The sequence below is a fragment of the Dermacentor andersoni genome, chromosome 10, assembly GCF_023375885.2.
Source record: "Dermacentor andersoni chromosome 10, qqDerAnde1_hic_scaffold, whole genome shotgun sequence".
NCBI lineage: Eukaryota > Metazoa > Arthropoda > Arachnida > Ixodida > Ixodidae > Dermacentor > Dermacentor andersoni.
Genome location: NC_092823.1, coordinates 107,680,811 through 107,697,454, shown reverse-complemented (window position 1 = coordinate 107,697,454; position 16,644 = coordinate 107,680,811). Strand labels below are relative to the sequence as shown.

Below are 16,644 nucleotides of genomic sequence, written 5' to 3'. Positions count from 1 at the left end.
CGTATTCTATGGCAATTTATTTTTCCAAGTGGCTGTTATTTATAAACGACAGTGCTATCCTATTCTGGAATCCCCCAGTTCGAAAGCTGTAGTAAAGGAAATCCAGGAATGTCAGTGTGTTCCGTGAAGGCATTTTAATTCTGCAAGCTTTTAACGTTTAATGTGCTCCCGAGTATTCAAGCGGTCGGCGAATTTTAAAGCACCATCGGCCTTGTTAAACTTGAAAAAGCTGAGGTACAAGTCGCGTGCTGCTGTAGCATGAGCAGCGAAAGGACAACACTTTCGGTAAAGCAAATATTCCATGAAGCGCCAGCCTCATATTCTTTTACCCCTGAATAGTGTTCTTTTTGTAAAGCGCGGTGCAACTTATCGCGCGGGCGCTTCAAGTGTAGGTCAGGTTTCACACCTCCGGAGACGGCGTAGAGGCCACGGATGGTAGGAGACAACATACCATCTAACTGCGGGCTGCAGTAAAGCAAAATAAAAACAAGCAAAGACATTAACAAGAAGCTTTCTGCGTAGATCAGCGTAGCGAGGTTATCAAGAATGTGTACTAACCTGAAATTAAATGTTTCTTGAGTGAAGTTCTTAGCACTACACTCAATCCGAATCTAAGCAGGACTAGTATCTATAGTAAGATGAATGCAGAGGCCCTAAAAACATCTATTTGGAGCTACTGTTTCGACAAAGAGACTTGCTTTCGTCAAGATAAAAAAAAAAAACATTAATTTCCTTGAAAGCGCTCATATATCTTGCTCACCCACCCTTACTGGAAACAGACAACAACCTGACGCGAAGAGTAGAGAGCGGGAAGTAAAAATGCTCCAGACGGGGAGGGTGCACGTTTATTTGCGATAGTGATGACATGGGAGAGGTAGGTTTCACTGATCCTTCAAAGAAGTATAGCTAACGAAAACGAAAAAGAATCTTGTATGCATTGCCAGACATTGGTACGTGGCCTTGTTACTCCAGCGGATTCAGTTTTCCCGGAAAATTGGAAATGAGAAGTGATAAACTGTAGACAGTCGTGAAGCGAACAACAACTGCAACGATGGCTCCAGAAACATCGTGTGTTCGACAGTTTTGATTTATTTTCGGATGTGCTTTAGGGAAGCATTTGTGTGGCATCGCATTCTGCGGGGTAACCCATTCCGAAACTCGGCCACGCAAATAAAGATAATTTATTATTTCTACAATAGCGGCACGAATATAATCTTCTGTCTGGTGAATTCAGTAGCTAGCACATTACATATTCGCTTTCCTGGGCGCGCACACCCATGCACCAGCCCGAAATTCAAACTAGAGATGGAAGGCTCTACGCTGCTTCATGAGTAATAGTATGTCACAGCGGAATTGGTTTTTTGGAAAGAGAGCGAGAACAGTTATATGTAGGAAATCAGAGTATTCAGATGGAATAATTTCGACTCAAACCTGTTACTCTACGTAGGAAAAGGGGAGAAGGGGAAGAAAAAGAAGGACGAGAGAGGTAGGGAGGGGTGGTGATCGTCTACAGGGAACTACGCACCTCTCAATTATGGAAACCTCCTCTCTCACAGCCAGAGTCCTCTTCCGTAGCCACTACAAAGGGGCAAGGGGCAGCAGAAAAAGTGGATTGTTGGGATTAGGCAAGTGCCAGTTGCAGACGCTCCTTATTGCAGGAGGAGAAGGAGGAGGTGGGGAAAGAAGAAGGAAAGCTAAGGAATGTGTTCTGTAAGCATCCATTTAGCAAAATGGGGAGCTGGAGAGACAGTGCGCTTAGCGGCCGACTTCGGTGCAGTTCAAGCAAGTAGTAAAAAGTTACAATGAGATGTAGGAGTCAGGAGCGTTTTCTTTTATTGCCAGGTCTGACGTAGTAAGTGAAATTGGAGTTCCAATCACGTTCGAAAATTGCCTTCAACTCCCCTCTGATGGATTCACTTGAATTCTGGTTTATCACCAACCCCACTCCTGTCGTCTCGATGAAGTAGTTCGGCTCCCAGTTCGATGTTCCTGTATGCAGCCAGAGGAAACCGGAAATCAGTAGTGCAGAAAATGAAAAAAGAACGCTAACTGGCATGCAGTGATTTGCATCGCGATTGCTTTTCAAATTAACATTTAGAATGCAATAACTGTGTTCGGTATTTTACTACTCAGTTAACTTTCACGTTCATTACGCAGAAGAACGTGTTGCTTTTCAGTGTAGTTCTTTTCAATGAAGTCGTAGTTTCCACTTTTTTATCTCTTCTAGCAGACCCTCTTTAGGAAGGGTAATAAGACAGGGCTGCATTTACATATCAAAGCTTGTTAGGAGAGATATTATTGCTATGTGACGAGAGCTGTGAAAGCCGTGGAGTGTGGCTCATACGTATCAAGGGGGGGGGGGGGTTCTGAATGTGTTTGCGGTAGTGTGCTTTGTAGTCGCGTTAGTCATGAATTATGATAAACAGTTGATAAATGTGTAAAAAGTTATATAATTTCTATTCTAAAGCACTGGAGACAACATCGAAAAACAATGACATTAGGTCAGGCAGTAAGATGACGCTTAGTGTATATCTTATTGAGTCCCCATAATATTACAGACACTAAATACCTACCCATTGCTGTCATTTAGACAGCTCTTCTTTCACAAAACGAGCTTATTCCCGCAGTGAAAGCAAACGCGCAATGTAATTAATGGCGGAAAGGATTGCGAAGAAAGAAGCAAAAATATTCCTTCGTAATTGCTGAGGGTATCTGGTATGCAGATCATACCATCAAAAACGTGGTTCGGGAAAGTGGTTGTCTGTAGCAGTACTCCAGTTACAGAAGATAAATGGAACTACATTTTGTAGGCAGAAGGTTTACCTTATCCGGGAGCCCAAGTTATGGCAGGCCTTCTACCTGGGCCTGCTGAATTAAATGGCAAAACATTTTACATGCACAGATATACATATACTGCGCTTCAAGTGAGCATTTTTGCCAATTCCATGCAATGTAAGAACAAGAGCGTGACAATATCCCGTCTGATGGGGACGAGGAGGAAAGTTGAAGACCAACATCGAACACAAAGCATTTCTTAATGGTAATGTTCCGCTCGAAACATTAGCATTACTAATTATCTTGTATTCAGAGTGGTCTGGATATCTTAGATATAGATAGATAGATATTACTGGTAGGTTGACCTGAGCTTGTGCGCTCTAGTGTGCTACTGTGCACTGGGAAAACATGGAAGGGGAGCGAAAGAACTGGGATGGACGACGATGGCAAGGGAAGTGATGATTGCTTATGTACATCAGACGGTGGCCCTAATGGAGACACTCGTCTAGCCTTGCGCGATGCAGAAACTTCAACGACGCTTTAGGTCGTCCACATTGAAGTTGCAGTGTCTCGCCATGGGGCGAGAATAGCTTCCTGCGACAGTGGTTGACTGCCGACGTTGGCTAGGGAATTATCTACCGTACTTCGTTCCAGCATAAATGCTGGGCAATCGCACAATATGTGTTCCAGATATTCAGGCGGACGACATTGTTCGCACTGAGGGCTGTTCGACTGGCTGATGAGCTGTGCGTAGCGGCGGGCGAGAGTAACGCCCAGCCGAATCCTGCGTAGTAATGACGCTTTGTTCCGCGCAACCTTCGGGAGCAAACAAAATTTACCTTCTGGTTCGATCATATGTAGGCGTCTGTGGATGTCGGCCTGGGCTCTGCATGCTTTCTTAAGGTCATGCATGAGTGCCTTGATCATTAAATTGGTGTCAGCTCGCGAGTAGGCACTCCTTACTTCATTAGAGCAGAAGAATGCCGACCGTGCCTTCCTGTCAGCGAGTTCATTGCCAGTCGCCACAATGACCAGGAACCAATTGAAAAGCGATCAAGTGTCCGCCTCTCTTGGCACTTTGATGAAGTTCGGCGAGTTCCAGCATGAACAGGTAGTATGATCCTTTCTTTAAAAAGCATTTTAGCGTCTGCAACGCTGTCTTGGCATTAAAGAACACCGTCCTTTTATGAGGTGTCTGCGTTATCATAAAACGAACAGCTTCCCGTATTTCCACCAGTTCTGCAGCGTAGATGTAGATATGTGGTCTAATTGAAATCGCCGAGTAATGCCAAGTTGCGGGATAACAAATGCTGCCGTTGTAGTAAAAGGTGTGACTGAACCATCGGTATATACTTGTACAGACCCACAATATAATGTAAATATATGGGGCGAGGTGAGCTGCTTCAAGCCAATGGAAGAAACGTGGCATTCCTTCGCAGTTCCAGGTATTTGAAGCATCACTAGTAGTGTCGGTAATATCCAAGGGTGCCTTGAACTGAGTGTGCATTATGGGTTATTTAGTATTTGAACATAGGTTTCCTGAGCTGGTACGTCATAGCCGCTTGATCATCTAATGAGAAGCCCAGAAGCTTCCTCAGGTCGTGGCATCAGCCAGTTTGTTACCTGATACACCAGGCAATGTCAGAGTCATGTGAACTCCAAAGTAATTATGTTTAAACGTTGGGTTGTGTTTCGGCGCATAGAGTGGTTGGCGACTTACCGATGTAAGCGGTTGTGTCCGTAACCATCATCTTTTGGTGATTCACTCGGGCGTAAGGAGTTTTGCGTTGTTCTTCCGTGAAGGCTGGAATCACGATAGCTTTCTGAAAGAAACACATGAACGAAAGCTTAATGAAAGCACCGCGAGCAGGCTGCCCCTGCAGGTTGCCTTCAGAAGCGCAAAGTTGATGAGGAAGGAACCGACGGAATATGTTTCAGCATTTGCACAATGAACGCAAACGTGGGGACGCAGATAAGCAAAGCACTGACGGTGTTCTTTCTTGAGCGCTTACCGCATGGAAGGCATTTGCGAAGTGTTTCGCGGCGTACCAACTCGACGAAAGTTGGCGACTCGGCGTCGGCGCGTTCGTTTGCTTCTGCGAGAATTGTAATACCGGCTAAAATGACGAGCTATTTGGACTCCACCAAGCCACGGACAAGTCATTTTGCCATCCTGATGATTTTGCTCCCCACCTATTAATGTAATTCAAAGGGAGGACTGTAGTCCTAACTAAGCACTGCGAACTTTCGACTAAACTCCACAATTTGTCCATACATTTTTGTTTACTAATGTACGTTAACAGAAGAGCATTGCGACTCGTTGCGCTTGCCCTGCAAAAAAGAGACGCTGTGCTGCTTTCTCTTTAGAACAAATATCGGCCATGTTACGTTTGAAAACTTTGCCCCGTGTACTAGTAATATTGCTTCCCTTAAAAGCCCCGCCGGATGTGATTGTGATTTTTTACCTGCGTTGGAAGCGACGGCTGCCACCACCGCAGCTTCGTGACGTCAGTTGCGCCATTTTCTATTCCAGTGTTATTGCCAAAAGAGGCATATACGACGTGATAAGCATTTTGGACACACGAGAAGCTTCATCGCGTAGTCCACATGAACGCGCCGGCGCTGGGAGGCACAACAACGCCCATAATGCGCGGAGTTTCTCTCCGTGCAGTTACAGTTTCACGCCTCCCTTATACGCGTAACAAGAAAAAATAAAAGAAGGACAGAAAGAAAGAGAGGACGAGCAGAAGAAAGAGAGAAAGTTGATTCTTACGACTTCGATGGAGATACCACTGGAATTCAGTGATGCAAGCGACTCCACGAAGTTCCAGGTCAGTGGTTTTGTCTTATTCCATTTCGACACAAGGAGACGGACGCGGACTCCATTTTCGATTGCGGCGCGTCTCAGGGCATCGTCGATTACTGACCAGTACCTGGAAGTGTAGAATATGCACTGGTCATAGGTTGTAAAAGATGGCTTTAATTATTACAATATCGGAATTGTTTTAGTTATTTAATGTAGAAACACGGTAAGATAGGCAACGTAAAAGCAATAAAAGGTACAGCAATCAGATGGCCAGAAAAACCTTTGACGCATTTTAAATGTGTCAGTTAGGAGCAACCTGTGTTATTTCCCATTCCATAGCACTTTGTCCCGTGTACTTAGTTTTAGGTGCACGTTAAACAACCCCAGGTGGTCTAAATTTCCGGAGTCCCGCACTACGGCGTGCCTCATCATCAGAAAGTGGTTTTGGCACGTCAAACCCCATAATTATTTTTTTAAATAGCACTTTGTGATAAAGAACTTAAGTTCCTTAGAAGTTAATCAGTTTGGCCTGTGTCCACCATGTTATGGTTACTTTACATTGTATAATTTTATTGACGTATGCGCAGCAGGAGTTGACCGACGATGACCGGCCTTCCCCTTCTTCTTTCACTCTCTTTATGCCCGTTGTGAATTGTATATATTTGCGCAGGCTCCAATAAATTTGCTGTTGGCAGTTAGCGCTCGTTCTGTGTCCTCCCTTGTCCTTGTTTTTTGGCGCTGTCTTAAATATGAATGATCCGTACTAACTAGCTCGCACCCAAACCCTTCTGATTCTCCACCTCCTGTGTTTATTCCATCTTCTTGTGAACGCAGACACTTCGTGTCTGACAATAGCTGGGCTAACATACCTGCCGTGGTTGCTCAGTGGCTATGGTGTTGGGCTGCTGAGCACGAGGTTGTGGGATCGAATCCCGGCCGCGGCGGCCGAATTCCGATGGGGGCGAAATGCGAAAACACCCGTGTACTTAGATTTAGGTGCACGTTAAAGAACCCCAGGTGGTCGAAATTTCCGGAGTCCTCCACTGCGGCGTGCCTCATAATCAGAAAGTGGTTTTGGCACGTAAAACCCCATAATTTAGCTCGGCTAGCATGTTTAGTTTTGGACTATTTCTATTTATCTCTCTCTTATTATTCTTATCAATGGGAGGCACAGCTGCACTCATGCCGCTTGAAGATGGCTTACCTTTTAGGTTTAGAGTAATAATCTATGGGTAGGTAGTTCATAACCGCGACGTAGACAAATTGCTTTGCTTTGCTGATGGTGTCAACGATGGCGTCAATGTCCTCTGTCCTACCGGGAGCCGTGAAGTATGGAGGAGCGCTCTGTGAAGTAAAAATTCTCAACCTTTGATGCCGGGCAAAACCAAGGAATAACAAATCTAACTCATGTTCATCGCTAAGCAAAAAACTCATTGACAATAATTGCTGCAGCTGTAATTTCACCAGTAGTTGCGTTAGGGACTGGTCTCCTAAAGGCTTGCCAATACTCGTAATGACAACTGTCCCAGTTGAAATGAAAACAAAGTAAACGCACAGCCGATTGTCAAGCATGAAAGACAGACACTTTTATTATGGAAAAAAAAACGCCGAGATGTTGGCGTGCATCAAAGTTCTGAGCTGCTGTTTCGCATTGGACAAAAGGGATTACAGAGAGAAAGAAAAGAGTGTTAACAATTGCCCTAGTGTGGTTTAGATTCGAGCATTTTGTGAGCGCTTGCTGCCATGTATGAGCAGATACGGGAATATGAAGTAGGACCTCTTGCCTGAAATCTCAACATGTACGTCTGCAAAGCAGCTTTCATTGGGATAGAATAGGAACTCAGTGTGCGAGGAGTACAAGATAAGCGTAGTGCGTGAATAACGTGCACATGACCAGGGAAGTTGAACTCCAGCAACGTGACAACACTCCGACGTTTGAAAATGCATAAAATTACAAGATTTAGTGATTAGCGGGCCCGCGATATTGTGTTTAATGTTTTGAATATTTTGACGTGGAAAGACGGATGCCCCAGCGCTCTGTCCTTGTTATCATTAACAAAACAGAAAAGAAAAATATTTAACTTTTGAAGCTAATCTCTAAAGTCCTGATGGTGCATTTCTGGGGAACATTATTGACAGGCCCCAATGCATGGTGCTTTTGTTTAGCACTTCACGAACTTCAATGAAGTACGACATAGCGTACGCCACCAAGGAGGTGCAATCGTAACGTCCCATGCTTATATATTGCACGGAACGAAATCTTAATCATTGTTTCCTGAAGAAGAGCAAGTGTTAAATTCCGCAAGTCACATGACCCGAACGCTTTGTTGGCGGGTTCTTAAGTCAGTGCTCTGTAGGGCTAGATAATTTTAACTTTACCCTGCACTATTATAATCAGCTAATAGAATACGGGAACTCCGTGGACGCCGGCTACAGCAGCAGCGCCGATAAGACATATTGTAGCGTTTTATTTAGAGCAACACGTTACAAATATTTTTTAAGTAAGCGTTCCTGGCTGAAGAAAAGAGATAAAAGACATCTTTACGAAAAGGACTGAGGCGCTTTCAACGCTTTTGCTGCAGCAGGTTGACAGATCCAGGCCGGCAATCGCAGTTATAGTACTATGGTCGACCTTCGAGTTAGTTTGCGTGCGATGCCTGGTTTCGGAGACCGTGCTCTATACGTCCTTGTTAGACTCACTGTCACAAGATGGCGCTCTTTGGGCTGCTTCTCTGTGCTCGTCACGTACACATAGCCTACATACCACTATTCTGGAAGGCTATTACGTACACGGGTAGCCTAATATGCTTTACTGACAAAATTAAACAAAAACTCTGTCTTCAATAATAATTCTTGCAACTATTCGAAATATGCACACAGCTTGAGTTCTTTAAGTTCTACAGAAGACAGACTGCATGGTTCAGCTAGAGTCTCTGTGACATGCTAAATGGCACATCTAACATTTGAAAAAGGTGACATCTTATTGAAGAAGTAATTACTATGGTTCTTTGGGCTGTGCTTTTCCTAATATTTTCACACTGCAGCATAACGCAACTTACCGATATGTATGTGAGTGTACCGGTGCCATTGAGGTCCAAATGTGCAGGGCTTGAGCTGTTGATAGATGTCCTGAGATTGGCGGTCCACTTAATAGGAAGCGTGGCATTCTCAACTGACGTTTCCCAATAGACTTCGAAAATTTTCTCGAGATCGTTGACGATACGCCTGCAGTTCTTCATAAGGACACCAACCTCCTTCACCTGCAACCAAAAAGTGGGTAAACGGAACTAATGCGAGTTGAAATCGATTTCAAAGGAACGCAATTGAGCGTGGTTTTGCTGAGAAACGTGTTGAAATGCTTCCAAACATAAACGGCTGTCCTGTAACCCCGTACTTCGATGGCATCGTCTGAAGTTCTCTAATTGCAATTAACCTTGACCTAGCGCCCACCCTGTGTGGCTTTTTGTCACTTTCTTCACGCGCTGTTCTTTCTTTTTCAATTAATCCTTCGCATGATTTAAAGAAAGAAACTGACCAAAAAAAAAAACAATAACAAAATAAATCAGGCCTGCGTGGTACAAGCAGCACAGTACAGTGTAAACCGGAGGAGCGGCTCCATAGGAACTCCATTTTCGGCATCGCGCACCACTGGGCCTTTGCGGCGAAGTCTCTTCGCGTAATTTTCACGAGAAGGGCTTCAACTGTCCGCCCGGCGTTCACGGCAAGCTGCGACTTGCGCTGAGGCTTGTCCTGCTCTCTGCACAGTGGTCTGTCTGCTGAACACAATGTTTCCTGGCTGCAGCAGCGCGTGTAGCTCCATGATTAACTTCTTCAGCAACGGTTCGTACTTTGCGAGGAGATGCCATAACCAGTACCGAAGAATAAACACAGGTATCCAGACTACTTGGCGCACATATCACATCCTTTTACCCGTGTCAGGGTACGTTGTTGTTGGTGACGATGATAATAGGTTTACTGACACCCCTTTCGAAACGGACTGGTGACAAATAGCCACCTAGCCTGCTTGAATTAACCCGGTCCAGCTACACGCAGCGTGCAACTGATATATGCAACTGCTACATGTTTGGACACCTGGTGGAATATAACGGAACTGCAATCAAAAGTTGTACGTTTCGACGCTATGCGGCGCGCATGTCACATCGCGTGTCAAATGGCATGGTACGTTGCTAAGGATAATAAGGACGAATTAATGTCATTTCCTTTGAAATGGGACGTTCTTCAACGGACGCTTAGAAAAGACATTGACATCCCTCCATATTCAATTAGGTGTCAGCCGTTTAAGGTTATGGACGGTCCTCTCTATGACGTGTTCATAGCACTTGGTTTATACAGCCTATGGAGATGTAGACTGTGCGATCGCCGTGTCGAAAGCCCGCGATCTACAAAATCCTTCTTTCGCGAAAGTGCTACTTATGTGAGAAGTCTGTACGCTGCGCAGGAACTTCCGCTTGATTGGGTGCACTTGTTGGACGCATGTGTATGTTTGCCCGAGTTTCGAGCATGTAGCTGTCTCCGCTCTGTAATACATCTTCACTTTTGTCTCCATGCAATAAAGAAAAAAAGTGCTGACGTGGCTCAGTGGTAGAGTATCCGACTCCCACGTAGTGGGTGTTGTAATCGCACCGCTGGCACGAGTTGTTGGGGACTCGGTGCTGGCGCCCGTTATTGCGAATGGGTCGCAAGCCCCAAGGGTAGCGTTGGCCTGGCGGCCTGGGGCACTGGAAGCATCCGAAGGTCCCGGCAAAGCATGAGAAGACTGGTAACAGAACAACTTGTTTATTCTAACATAGCAAAAGAGCGGCCGGTCAGGTCGACCGAAGTGGAGAGACGGGAGAGCACGTAACTCAACAGTACAAATCGGAGCCTCTCTTCTGGCGTCCGGGGGCAGCTGCTCTTATACCCTCGGCGTCGCGGTCCAAAAGAGAAGGTCACGGGATGAAGGTCACGGGATGAAGGTCACGGGACGGCGGAGCATGACCCCACGACGGCGCGAACTGTCGAGCCGAGAGACCTGCTGAACCGAGTGTAGTGACGCATCGCCAACCTTCACTTGGGGAGCTCCGCTCCCCTGATGCCGCGCTTTGACAAGCGTGGGCACACACACACACACACACACGAAGACACGTGGCACTGAAACACGCCTGGACACGCTTGGCGGGTAGGCGCTGCGGCGGCGTCGGACGGGCCAAAATGTCCGCCGCTTTGAACAAAGCCCCGGCGTCCGTTGCATCCGCGCCGGCATTACCGCGCGTTGTAGGCGAAACGTAACAGACCGCCCCGCCGGGGGAAGGAGATCCCGAAGGTCAGGGGACTGCATCCGCTGTCCGGAGGGATGTCGCTCGATGATGCTCATAACCGAAGTTGGGCGTTCTTGAGCGCAGCGCACAGAGAAGGCCTCGTTCTCACGTTCAGGTGCACACAGGACACTGCAAAGTGACTTCGGGAGAGTTGACATTTTTGTTCTCGTTTCCGGCAAGCGTTAGAACCACGCCAGAAGTCAACCGCTCAGTCAGCAAGCACGGCACAACCCTCACTAAGCCCTGCCAGGCTCTTCCCCCTTTTATACTGCTGCCTAGTTCCTTACAGTAGTTTAGCAGCACTCAGAACGCGTCCACAAATCGGAAAAAATTGCACTAAAAAGCACATCATCACTTTGAAACACTACACAAAAGCAATAGGTTAAAAATCCTGCCTCAGGAAGAAAAACATCAGTAACAAGCAATTTTGAGGCTGATTCCCACGTTAGGGGCTTCGACTTAAGCCATCGGCGTTACCGTTGAGACTCCCCTTTTTGTAACGCACCTCAAAGGAATATTGTTGCAAAGCGAGGCTCCAGCGCAGGAGGCGGCCATTTTTGGGAGAGATGGTCTGCAGCCATTGGAGAGGGCAGTGATCCGTTTCAATGATAAACCTCGAGCCAGCTAGGTAACATGACAATTTCTGAACGGCCCACACGATACACGCACACTCTTTCTCGGTGGCGCTATACGCCTGCTCACGACTCGTCAGCTTACGACTAGCATACAGGACGGGGTGTTCTACTTCTCCATTTTCCCGTTGGCACAGTACAACGCCCATGCCTCGCTCACTAGCATCACACTGAACAACGAACCCTTTTGTGTAGTCGGGCGATCGTAGCACAGGCTGGCTTGTTAGGGCGCTCTTTAGGGCGCTAAAAGCTCTTTCCTTCGTCTCATCCCAGACGACTGTTTGCGGCTCTGTCTTTCTTAGAGCATCCGTTAGGGGAGCCGCGATATCAGAGTACCTGGGGATGTACCTCTGATAGTAGCCGGCGACACCTAAGAACGACCGAATATCGGTCTTCGTGCGCGGTTGCGGGAAGTCTCGCACAGCGGCCACTTTTATTTCAGAGGGGCGGCGACGACCCCGACCAATCACGTGTCCGAGGTAGACAACCTCGGCCTGTGCTAACTGGCACTTGGGAGCCTTGACTGTCAAGCCCGCATCGCGCAGGCGGGTTAGCACTGCCCGCAAGTGCGCCATATGTTCAGGCCAGGATGCGGAGAATATCGCTACGTCGTCTAGATACGGTAAAGCGAATTCTTGCTGTCCCCGCAACACTTTATCCATGAGGCTTGAAAAGCAGTATGGCGCGTTCTTCAAACCAAAACTCAAAACTTTAGGACGGAATGTCCCCATTGGTGAAATGAACGCCGCATACCTACTAGCCTCTTCTGTAAGTGGAACCTGCCAATAACCCCTGACAAGATCTAGGGTGGAAATAAACTGAGCGCTACTCACTCTCTCAAGGCGCTCCTCGATGTTAGGGATCGGATAAATTTGATCCTTAGTGATGGAATTAAGCCTGCGGTAGTCGACGCAAGGACGAGGTTCCTTGCCCGGTACCTCAACTAAAATCAAAGGGGAGGTATAATCACTCTCACCCGCTTCAATAACACCGAGCTGTAGCATTTTCTTTACCTCAGCCTCCATAATATCGCTCTGGCGGGGTGACACCCGGTACGCCTTGGATCGTACTGGCTCTGGGGAGGTAAGTTCTATGTCATGAGTAAGGACAGAAGTCCTACCAGGCCTCTCAGAGAACAGACCTTGAAACTCTTGTAAGAGCTGGTGTAGTTCTGTTTTCTGCTCAGGCGACAGCGATGCTTTACTTATTAAGTCACTAATGACTTGATCGGCGTCTTTCCTGTTTGTCACTGAGCCTAGTCCCGGAAGCTCGACCGGAAGCTCTTCGGGCACGTTTACCATCATGCACACCACTGCTTCCCGTTGCTTATAGGGTTTGAGCAGATTACAGTGGTAAACTTGCTGTGCTTTCCGCTTTCCTGGCAAACTCACCACGTAGTTAACGTCCGACAGTTTTTGAACAATCCGTGCTGGGCCCTCCCACTGCACGTCGAGTTTGTTCTTTAGCGATGTGCGCAATATCATGACCTCATCGCCCACCTCAAAACGACGTGCCCTGGCTGTCCGATCATAATAAACCTTGGCCCTCTGCTGGGCCTCTGCCATTGCTTCACCTGACAACTCCTGTGCCCTTCTTAAGCGTTCGAGGAGCTTAAGCACGTACTCTACCACGACTGGGTCGTCGCCCCTGCCTTCCCATGATTCTCGAAGCATGCGAAGCGGAGATCGCAGCGAGCGACCGTACACCAGCTCAGCTGGCGAGAACCCCGTAGCCGCATGCGGCGCGGTTCTTAAAGCAAACATCACTCCAGGCAGACACAGCTCCCAGTCAGTTTGATGTTCAAAACACAATGCTCTCAACACGCGCTTCATGACGGAGTGGAGCTTCTCAACGGAATTCGACTGGGGGTGGTGCACTGAGCTGTGTAACAGCCTTACCCCGCACCTTTCGAGAAAGGCTGTCGTCAAAGCGCTAGTAAACACTGTACCCTGATATGACTGGATTTCTGCAGGAAAACCAACTCGCGCAAATATGGACAGTAGTGCATTGACTATCTCAACTGAGCTGAGTTCTTTAAGCGGCACTGCTTCAGGGAACTTTGTCGCTGGGCAGATCACAGTCAAAATGTGTCGGTACCCCGTGGCTGTTACCGGCAGAGGTCCCACTGTATCAATAACGAGCCGTCTAAAAGGCTCCGTAATGATAGGTACCAACTTCAACGGCGCCCTCGATTTGTCCCCTGGCTTGCCCACCCGCTGACAGGTGTCGCATGTCTTCACAAAGTGGTCTGCGTCCCGAAAACACCCTGGCCAATAGTACTCCTGCAAGAGACGGTCCTTAGTTTTCTTAACTCCTAGGTGTCCGGACCACGAACCCCCATGCGACAAGCGCAACAGATCCTGACGATAGCATTGAGGCACGATCAGCTGATCGAACTCCACTCCTCTGCGGTCTAGATACTTCCGGTACAGGACCCCACCTCTTTCCACAAAGCGAGCATTTTTCTTGGCGATACCTTCCTTGATAATGCAGCGTATGTTTTCTAGGCTGCCATCCTTCTTTTGCTCGGCTATCAAAGCCGAGCGGCTGACTTTTAGCAACCTGTTAAGTCCGTCTGACGTAGGCGCGATGAGCAAATCTGGAGACAGCTCTTCTAACTTTCCCGTGTCGGGAATTTCCTCTCCAGTATCTGCTGCCTTTAACGCTACAGGCTCAATTTTATTCTGTTCGGGCGTGCTCTGAATACCAGCTTGCTGCGCCTCTGACCCTTTCTCATCGTTCAACAACGTCGGCCCCGCAACTACCGCCTTTGCAGCGAGCTCCCGAACCTTCGATCTGGTTAAGGCCTGAACGCTAGCCTCACCAAACAAAAGCCCCTTCTCGCGCAGGAGGTGATCGGACCTGTTCGAAAATAGGTACGGGTACTGGGGGGGCAGCATAGATGACACTGCGGCCTCCGTCTCAAGTGCTCCGAAAGGTCCTTCAATAAGCACTTTTGCTACCGGCAGACACACGCTATGAGCTTCCACTGCTTGCTTGATCCATGCGCACTCGCCCGTGAACATATCGGGTTCTACGTAAGAGGGGTGAACTACATCCATTGTAGCTGCGGAATCGCGAAGCACTCGGCACTCTTTCCCGTTCACGAGGAGGTCTCGCATGTAAGGCTCGAGAAGCTTCATGTTCTCGTCGGTGCTGCATATAGACAAAAACACGACTTGTGTTTTTGTTTCTGGACACTGCGCCGAAAAGTGACCCGGCTTCTGGCACGTATAACAAACGCGCGCTTGCCTCGTCTCGAACCGCTTTCTGCGTTCGGCTTCGGTTGCCGCCGTCTCCTTACGTTCGGTCGGACTGCTTTCACTCGCATCCGCACTACGTGTATCCCCCTTTGCTCTCATGGGTGTGAACTTCGGCCTCTCAAACTTGGAGCCAAATTCACCCTTTTGACCGTCCTTAGCTCCACGAGCCCGACGCGTCACAAACTCCTCGGCTAACTCAGCGGCTCTAGCCACCGTACTAACGTCTGGCCTATCCAAGACCCAGTACCGCACGTTCTCAGGTAACCGACTATAAAACTGTTCTAGCCCGAAACACTGCAGAACTTTCTCGTGGTCACCAAACGCTTTCTCTTCTTTGAGCCACTCTTGCATGTTTGACATTAGCCTGTACGCAAACTCTGTATATGACTCACTTCTGCCTTTCTCATTTTCCCGAAACTTCCGACGGAACGCCTCCGCTGACAGCCGGTACTTTTTTAGCAGACTCGATTTCACTTTGTCGAAATCCTCTGCCTCCTCTCTCTCCAAGCGAGCGACTACGTCGGCCGCCTCGCCGGGTAGCAAAGTGAGCAAGCGCTGTGGCCACGTTTCCCGAGAGAACCCTTGCTTCTCGCACGTTCGCTCAAAGTTAACCAGGAACAAACCAATGTCCTCTCCAAGCTTAAACGGCCGCATCAGGTCAGTCATTTTGAACAATACTCGTTCTCCTGCACCGTGTGCCTGACTTCCATTACGAGCGCGTTCCATCTCTAACTCGAGACGCTTCATTTCCAAAGCGTGTTCACGCTCTTCTTTTTCTTTCTGTTCTATAAGTTCGCGCTCATGTCTTTTTGCCCGCTCCTCAATGGTCTCAAGGCAATCCGACAGCTCGTCATCCTCAGCTTCTAACTCAAGAATAGCCCTTAGCAGTTCTGGTTTTCTGAGTTTGTCTGAGACATCCAGACCCAACTCTCTTGCAAGCTCCAGCAATATCGGTTTGCGCAACGACTTCAAATCCATGGCTGCTCTGAATGCTGCTTTCTCTACTGCCTACTATTGTCTTGCCGCAAACTAACCCGGCAGCAACGACAACCCCAATTACCAGCTCTGTTTCTAACACTAACAAAAGCCTGGCAAAACTCAGAAGAAGAAAGTCCCGCACTCACCAAACCTCGCAGCCAAGACTTCAGCGCAGTCGTTCCGCTGCAGGCAACCAGTCATCACACAGGGCTCGTTGCGCTGCTCCCGGATGGTCGTTGTGCTGCTCAGCATACAGTCAACCGCATCCCTCCGCTGCTGGCCTCCGTTGTCGCGATCTCACCGCTGGCAACCAGATGTTGTAATCGCACCGCTGGCACGAGTTGTTGGGGACTCGGTGCTGGCGCCCGTTATTGCGAATGGGTCGCAAGCCCCAAGGGTAGCGTTGGCCTGGCGGCCTGGGGCACTGGAAGCATCCGAAGGTCCCGGCAAAGCATGAGAAGACTGGTAACAGAACAACTTGTTTATTCTAACATAGCAAAAGAGCGGCCGGTCAGGTCGACCGAAGTGGAGAGACGGGAGAGCACGTAACTCAACAGTACAAATCGGAGCCTCTCTTCTGGCGTCCGGGGGCAGCTGCTCTTATACCCTCGGCGTCGCGGTCCAAAAGAGAAGGTCACGGGATGAAGGTCACGGGATGAAGGTCACGGGACGGCGGAGCATGACCCCACGACGGCGCGAACTGTCGAGCCGAGAGACCTGCTGAACCGAGTGTAGTGACGCATCGCCAACCTTCACTTGGGGAGCTCCGCTCCCCTGATGCCGCGCTTTGACAAGCGTGGGCACACACACACGAAGACACGTGGCACTGAAACACGCCTGGACACGCTTGGCGGGTAGGCGCTGCGGCGGCG

At 48.4% G+C, this 16,644-nt stretch overlaps 1 protein-coding gene across 1 annotated transcript; it reads right to left on the bottom strand.

The window, feature by feature from the left end:
- Nucleotides 1-1,810: 1,810 nt before the first annotated feature.
- On the bottom strand, nt 1,811-9,665 carry LOC126544603 (5'-3' exonuclease PLD3-like). The gene is made up of 5 exons (XM_050192027.3): nt 8,641-9,665; nt 6,786-6,925; nt 5,549-5,708; nt 4,496-4,598; nt 1,811-1,989 (listed from the first exon to the last, which is right to left on the bottom strand). Exons 1-5 carry the CDS (start codon nt 8,818-8,820, stop codon nt 1,817-1,819), a joined length of 756 nt encoding a protein of 251 aa, XP_050047984.2. The 5' UTR covers nt 8,821-9,665; the 3' UTR covers nt 1,811-1,816.
- Nucleotides 9,666-16,644: the final 6,979 nt, after the last annotated feature.

Coding starts and splice junctions, on each gene's coding strand:
- LOC126544603 (XM_050192027.3), bottom strand. CDS start 8,820: ATGAAGAACTGCAGGCGTATCGTCAACGATCTCGAGAAAATTTTCGAA. Junction 4,599..5,548: donor GTGGTATCTCCATCGAAGTC/GTAAGAATCAAC, acceptor TGTTTCTTTCAG/AAAGCTATCGTGATTCCAGC. Junction 1,990..4,495: donor GGACACAACCGCTTACATCG/GTAAGTCGCCAA, acceptor GGCTGCATACAG/GAACATCGAACTGGGAGCCG.